The 7,802-nt window shown below is 36.3% G+C and overlaps 1 protein-coding gene across 1 annotated transcript in view; it reads left to right on the forward strand.

The window, feature by feature from the left end:
* NETO2 (neuropilin and tolloid like 2) overlaps positions 1-6,238 on the forward strand; it is a 53,533-nt gene extending 47,295 nt beyond the window's left edge. Inside the window, exon 10 of the mRNA XM_081807585.1 lies at positions 1,527-6,238. Coding sequence (XP_081663711.1) covers positions 1,527-2,107 — 581 coding nt within the window. The 3' untranslated portion in view covers positions 2,108-6,238. The remainder of the gene's footprint in view (positions 1-1,526) is intronic.
* Positions 6,239-7,802: the final 1,564 nt, after the last annotated feature.

Genomic DNA, 7,802 nt, shown 5'->3' on the forward strand with positions numbered 1-7,802 from the left:
TAAGGTAGCTCTATTTTCAACTTTTTGAGGAACCTCCATACAGTTTTCCAGAGTAAAGCCCAACCTTTTTGAGAGAAAAATGGCCGTTGCCCTTAAGAAAGACTTAAAATGTCCTTTTCTGTAACTGTGTTTAGCGTAGCTGCTTTGGCTGAAATGGAAACATAGAATATAAATGTTCTTTTAAATGGATCATACAACTCTCGTATGTGATAAAAGCAAAGAAAAATACTTATTCTCAATGAAAGCATTCTTTTTTTTCTTACAAACTATGTTTTTTATCTTAAGTTGTTCGAAAGTCCACCATAATATTTCCTGCATTATTTTCTTAGTCATTTGTATTGTAAGGATACCTTATTCTCGGAATAATTTAGAAAGTAACCTAGAGTAGTAGTATTTTAAAAATTATATAGAAATACTATTTAATAAATATTGATGGATTCAATCTTAAAAAGCAGCAAAAGCAGACTAGTAAGAACTGCTTTTTTTCATTTTATAAAATTTCCTATGCTGTATGTCTAAGGTAAACATGACTTATGGTAATAGTGGAATATCTACAGACATTATCAAATCACTGTCTCAGTCTTAAAGTTTACCTGCCTTCTATTCTCCAAGAGTTCAGTAAATATCTTACTATGAGAAGTTAGTGTGATCTGATACAGCTGTCTTAAGTACTTGACATGAAGTATTTTCAGATAATCATTCAAACGGTAGATCGTGATGTTATACCTCAGTGGGTTAGCCTGATCACTTTTGTCCTCTCTTGCTGATGAGGACAAAAAGCTAACTTGATAGAACAAGAGTATTTCTTTTGGCATTTTCTCTATATTCATGTTTTTATTTTTTTATTTTATTTTTTTTAAAGATTTTATTTATTTGAAAGAGAGAATACAGTGAGGGGAGGGGCAGAGGGAGAGGAAGAAGCAGGCTCCCCACTGAGCAGGGAGCCCGATGCGGGGCTCGATCCCAGGACCCCGGGATCATGACCTGAGCCAAAGGCAGATGCTTAACCAACTGAGCCACCCAGGCGCCCCTAGATTCATGTTTTTAATTTGATTTGCAAATTGTATGCCTTCATATACCTTCTGAGTAAAGAACCAAGTCCTCTTTCTTTTATGTAATCTATCTGACTATATTGTGATTGGTTAGTTTAACCAGAAATCATAATGGGATTATTTGTTTAAAAACCTAATTTTAGGGCGCCTGGGTGGCTCAGTTGGTTGAGCGACTGCCTTCGGCTCAGGTCATGATCCTGGAGTCCCGGGATTGAGTCCCGCATCGGGCTCCCTGCTCTGCAGGGAGTCTGCTCCTCCCTCTGACCCTCCCCCCTCTCATGTGCTTTCTCTCTCATTCTCTCTCAAATAAATAAATAAAATCTTTAAAAAATAAAAAATAAAAACCTAATTTTAAATGGTATCATCTATAGTGTATTTGACCCATGTGTTCTGCTTTACCTAAAAATAACCTTACCAGTTTGTGACAGGACTCATTAATGAATTTTGAAAGCCTTGTTGTTTCTCTTTCTGCAGAAAAGAAAAAAGCAGGACTATTTGAACAAGTCACTAAAACCCATGGAACAATTATTGGCATCACATCAGGGATTGTCTTGGTCCTTCTCATTATTTCTATTTTAGTACAAGTGAAACAGCCTCGAAAAAAGGTCATGGCTTGCAAAACTGCGTTTAATAAAACTGGATTTCAGGAAGTGTTTGATCCTCCTCATTATGAACTGTTTTCCCTACGGGACAAAGAGATTTCTGCAGACCTAGCTGACTTGTCAGAAGAACTGGACAACTACCAGAAGATGCGGCACTCCTCCACTGCCTCCCGGTGCATTCATGACCATCACTGTGGGTCGCAAGCACCCAGTGTCAAACAGAGCAGGACCAACCTGAGTTCCATGGAACTGCCTTTCCGAAATGATTTTGCACAACCACAGCCAATGAAAACATTTAACAGCACTTTCAAAAAGAGTAGCTACACTTTCAAACAGGCACATGAGTGCCCTGAACAGGCCCTAGAAGACAGAGTAATGGAGGAGATTCCTTGTGAAATTTATGTCAGAGGGCGAGAAGATTCTGCACAAGCGTCCATATCCATCGATTTTTAACCTTCTACTAAGGGGACATTAATTATTAAGTGTGTGTGTATGCAGCCTACAGAGCACCCATGCTCTTCAGCAGCCAACCCTTTTCTCCTATCAAAACTAGCAAGACCTTCGTTCCCACCAACCTACTGTAACAGTGAAGCTTTTCTTGTCTCAGGCAGTCTATGTGTTAAACCAACCAAGGGACCTCCTCCGGTCCATGAACAAAATAACAGTCACTATTGCTTGGTATCACACACACAAAGTACCAGCGAAATAGCATTTGAAGAGGGGGGGGTGGTGCTGAGCCAGGCTCAGGCTGCCTGTTAGGCTTAGCAACAGGAATACTGCTCTGGATTGATACAGCTTGTCAACATTTTGATCCCACAATAAGTTTAAAAATAAGATTTGTCTCTACATTCCTTTTGGTTTTTTTTCCCTCTAAATTTAATTTGTTTTGTAAGTCCGTGATTTTACCATTTTGGTTTCTTACATAAACATAAATGGTTAACGTACCACACATACTTCAATACAGGCATTTGTTCTAGAATTTGTCAAAATATAACTCGTTACTGTGCTAAGTGCCAGTGAAGACCCAGAGTTCTGTTTCACCCATCTGTTTCTTCTTGACTAATTTCTATACTGCTGCCTTTTAATTACTGAATCCTTAGTCCTTATTTTTTGTGAATAGTAGATGATATGATTTATCATCTTTAAGTCCTATTTTGTCTTATACTAGAAGATTTCATAATCCTAGGATGTACGCACCCTTGCCAGTTATGACTAAAAACTTGAAAGAGATTAAAACTTCTGGAAATCCTTTCAAATTTCCCAAATTTGGTCACATGCGGTGGTGGCCCATTCATTCCTGTGTGCAGTCGTTTCATTCATCTTGGGGGAGGCTGGTAATTATGTTTCTTTGCAGCATTTCTCATCACCAGATTTGTGTTTCCTGTTGTTTTTATAAGATGATTTTGCTCCCTTTGTATTGGTTTATGTTATGGCATATGGTAGCCAAGGTTGTATGAGAGTTAAAGGAAAATTCCTAAGAAACTGTAAGAGCCCTCAAATTGCTTCTTACTTGGGACAATACATTTTTCTAGTTCTTACCAAGAATAACAACTTCCACTTTTTTTTAAACTGCACTTTTGACCTTATGTTTTTTTTTATGGTATATAAACAATAATTTATAAACATGATATAAAAACTCATTGTGTTTTTTTAGACTTTTGATATTATTTGATACTGTACAAACTTTATTAAATCAAGATTAAAGACCTACATGAGCGATTTCTTTCAGTGTTCACATTAGTGGCTTTATGTACAAATATGCTGTGATGGAACGACACGTTATAACTTACTGTAAAGACCTTAGTAATGTGTACGTAAGCGTTTGTTTCCTTTTGTTATTGCATTTAGTTTATGATGAAATTTTCACTGTGTGTTATTTATTGTTCTAAATCACTACACAAATCTTACATTAAAATTAAATGCATTGTTACATGATTCTTCAATCATGTTATTGCCCTGAAATTTTGGATCTTAGGTATATATGGAAAGGAATCCATTTATCAAATTATAACTAACACAGACATGCCATTTTAAAGAGAGAAATTCTCATTTTGATATTTTTTGTAGCAAATTCTCAATGAAATGAGAAATTAAAGGTTCACTGAATTTCATTGGTTTTTTAAGATATCACATGTATGGGTTTTCTCAGATTAGTGAAAACTGGGACCTTTAAATATGATACATATAAAATACCCCTTCAAAATGTTTCTTATAGCACATTTTTTTATTTTTTAAAAGTATATAATATCCAGGAGATAGGAAAACCTATAGATAGTATATTCATGATTTAGCATTTTTTAAAGTCAGCATAATTTCCTGTTTTAAAGATAAAATTTGGGAAAGTAGAAAGACTTAATGAATGTAGTATTCATTGAACTAATGAGCCAGAGCCAGATTAGATAGAAATTCTTTTAGTAGCTACGTTGAATAGGCATTCTAGTAGTTAGTAGCCAGCCAACATTTGAACAGCATAGTAAATATTTAATATAACTGTGATCTCCTTCATGATCATGAAGGAAAACTAGCAATTTTCTATGTAAAATTATATCCATTATAAAAACAGCTGTTAAGTCCATCATTAACACCTACATTATAGTAGAAACTAATACAGTATGCTTAACTACATTAATTCTAGTCACTTGTAACTATATTTTTGAAAATTGTATCCTACTTTCTTTTAAAAGGACATGAAGAGGCCTACAAAATAGAGCCTTTAAAGAAGACATTTAACATTAAAACAGCACAGAACTACATAGCTTCAGGCAACCCCACTTAGCAAGTAAAGCTTGGACAACAATTTTGGTTCTAAACTTTCTGGCTGCTAAAACAAATGAAATAGTTTTTGTTTTTCACAGTAGAGAACCCAAACTGCAGAGGCTAGTTTTCTCTTCAACTAAAGAAAGAGGATCTGTATATAGAACAACATTTCCTCAGAACTTAAATAAGATGCAAAATGCAGAGAGAAGTCAGAATGGTAAATCTTTATCTAGTGAAGGCACATCTTAATACAGTCGGATCATCGGTTTTTGATCAGTCTGTCTGCAGGGGTAGAACTGAGAGCCAGATGATCGATATTAGCTAAGCCAGCCTTAAACTGCCCTATCTTGTATGCCTTCATCGAAGTATAGATGGCTATTAGGCCTTGTTTAAACATTTTTTAGTCAAACATTTATTTGGCAGTACACTATAGGAAAAGAAGAGAATGGAACTATTTTTTAGGCATTATTACCAGCGTAACACTAATTGCTGTATTATATAGTCTTTCATCTTTGAGGTTAGTAAGAAAACTTCACAAATTGTTTACTGAAGTAAAAGCCATAAATTTTAGTAATGAAAGATGAACTTTAGCCATCTTGTGGAAGTTATTACACCCTTCACAGAAAAGACAGAAGCCAGTTGTTAAACATACAGTGGAAAATGCAAAGCTGGAGGGGAAAGTATCTTCAATTCAGGAGCAGCACTTAAGGACACCTCTACAATGTTGTTGTTACCTTTCACCTGAGAACCTGAGTTTAGCACAAGATATCAACACTCAAGTGCCCGCAAATTGCAGGAAATCTATGAATCCTAACATCTAAAGTACTTACGGATAAAGTGTGATGTACCTTTTGTGGAGGGAAATGTTCAACCTAAAGGTTTAACAAAAAGCAAAAGATTTTCAACCTTTCACATCACAAAAGAGATTAAAAAGGCTCCTTTGACTTGTTAACAGCTTTTGTGTCTGTCCTTGTCATGTTTCATGTAATTACTAAGCATTAAAAGAACCTCCTAAATGCTTCTAAATATTTTTATAGTTCTGTTTTCTGATAAGCAGGATGCTTTCTGGTTTCAGGAGTGTGTCAGGTGATGAGACAGGACAGGAAAAAAGCCTAGTTGTGATTCCAGGAGTGATTCTCAAAGGGGATTTATGCCCTCTTACAAAATAGCGTCTGCTAAATTGTTCATGAAGGGACCTTGAGTTTTGGGGTTTTTTTTTTTTTAAGATGATCTGTTCAACTTCATTAATGAGAATTCTGAGGCCCAGAGAAGAAGAGTACCCACATCTCAGAACTAGTCCCATGCTCTTGCCTTGCCTTTGCTGTTTTTCCCCTGCTTTAGCTAGCTGGAAGTTTTAAAGGTCAAGCAGTTCTAAACGGCAGCCCAGATGTTCCATGTAAGCTTGTCAGTCATTCTGATTTAAAATGTATTTTATTCTATAATAATTTTTTTCAAAGCATTTTACTTTTTTTTTTAAATCTATGTAACACTATTCTATAATTTTGTTGCCATGACTTCTTGGCATCTGCAAACTGCAAGACAATTACTGTGAATTCTTAATAAACAATGTTAACAATTTACAGGTTTGGCATCAGATAAAAAGAGCTTCAGTGTTTTGCATTTGTGATCTTTCTTAAATCTAAAGGAAACAATGTGTACTCTAGAAATTAAAGATTTGTGTGCTGTATCTCTTGAGTTTGGAGAATGATTTGAGTTCTGAGCCATGATGACAAGTTGACCTCAGATATCTTTTTTAGGTCCCTGCAAAATCAGTTTTCCATGTTTTATATACCTCAACAAATTAAAAATCTGAATTTGCTTTTTTTTTCGTCACTTTTTCATATATGTCTGTGATTTTTAGTCACTTTTTCATATATTTCTGTGATTGGTTTAATGACTACAAAAGCCCAAGAAGCTAATGACTGGGGTACATATTTAGTAAGTACTTTTTTTTTTTCAAGATTTTATTTATTTGACAGAGACACAGCGAGAGAGGGAAAACAAGCAGGGGAAGTGGGAGAGGGAGAAGCAGGCTTCCCGCCGAGCAGGGAGCCCAATGCAGGACTCAATCCCAGGACCCTGGGGATCATGACCTGAGCCGAAGGCAAATGCATAACCGACTGAGCCACCCAAGCACCCCTAGTATGTACTGTCTTGAGTAAAATTTTTTTTAAGATTTATTTATTTCAGAGAGAGAGGGGAGGAGCTGGGTGAAAGGGAAAGGGAGAATCTCAAGCAAACTCTGTGTCGAGTATGGGGCCCAATGCAGGACTCAATCTCACAACCCTGAGATCATGACCTGACCCGAAACCTAGAGTCGGATGGATACTTAACCAACTGAGTCACCCAGATGCTCCTTGAGTAAATGTTTTTTTAAAAAATGTTTTTTTAAAGCAGTGAATTTTTAGAGATGAATATCCAGACCATGTAAGAATTCTTGTATGTCTAATCCTGGATTTGACACTTCACAGTAAAGAATATGACCCTTGAACTGGAAATAGAACTTGTGTTTTGATTTCCTTGCTTGTCTCAGTTTCCAGAGTCTCTAGAAGTGGCAAAGAATCCTTATTTCCTTGCAGGGTGAAGTTGGCATTTCCTACCCAACAGCTTCCAAAAAAAAATAATCTTAGTTATGATAAAAAGTAAAAGCATCCTCAGGCTATTAACACCATTTAAGTTTTCAAATTAATCTTCAATTGAAGTTAAAAAAAATTTAAGGTGAATTTAGTGTTAGATTGCCTACAGATGCACTGTGCTACTTCCAGTCACTGACGTGGCCGTGAGGACTTTCAGAGTGGGTTGTCAGACGCTGTCCTTTTGAGGTGCAGAGTGCATCAGTCATGGCCACAGCCTAGCAAGGATGGATGAGTAGATTTCACAAAAGGTGCACACTGAGGAGAAAGCAAAGGAAAGCAAAAACTCTGAGCTTTACAATCATACAGACACAGATCAAGGAGCAAAGAAAGACGAAAGAAAAAGGTAGTTACCACTGGCCTGTCCCTGCAAATAGTTACAGAGCCATTTTACTTTCTGTGTTATTTAGGATCAAGAAACAGCTTTTATCTAAAAATGCTCTCACCTGCCAAGCTTTCTCATACTCTGTAACATCTGGTGCCAGCAGGCCACCGAGCCGGTACATACTTTATGGAAACATTATGAGTAACTGCTGATTGCTAGAAGGAATTCTCATCAGAAATCTAGGTATTGAACCTGCTTTTCAAATGTTCTATTCTTCCACTGATGACTTTGTCCTGTTGTATTAAGCAATGTCTCAGAGAAGTAGTCACAACTTTTGAACCAAAAAATAGTTGCATGAATTGTAGGGAAATTCTTTCCAGACCCTTAGAAGACGTTTCACTCTGAAAATGTGCACAAGTAACAATAGTGAACT

The sequence above is a fragment of the Leptonychotes weddellii genome, chromosome 16 (assembly GCF_054177405.1).
Source record: "Leptonychotes weddellii isolate Sample4059 chromosome 16, ASM5417740v2, whole genome shotgun sequence".
NCBI lineage: Eukaryota > Metazoa > Chordata > Mammalia > Carnivora > Phocidae > Leptonychotes > Leptonychotes weddellii.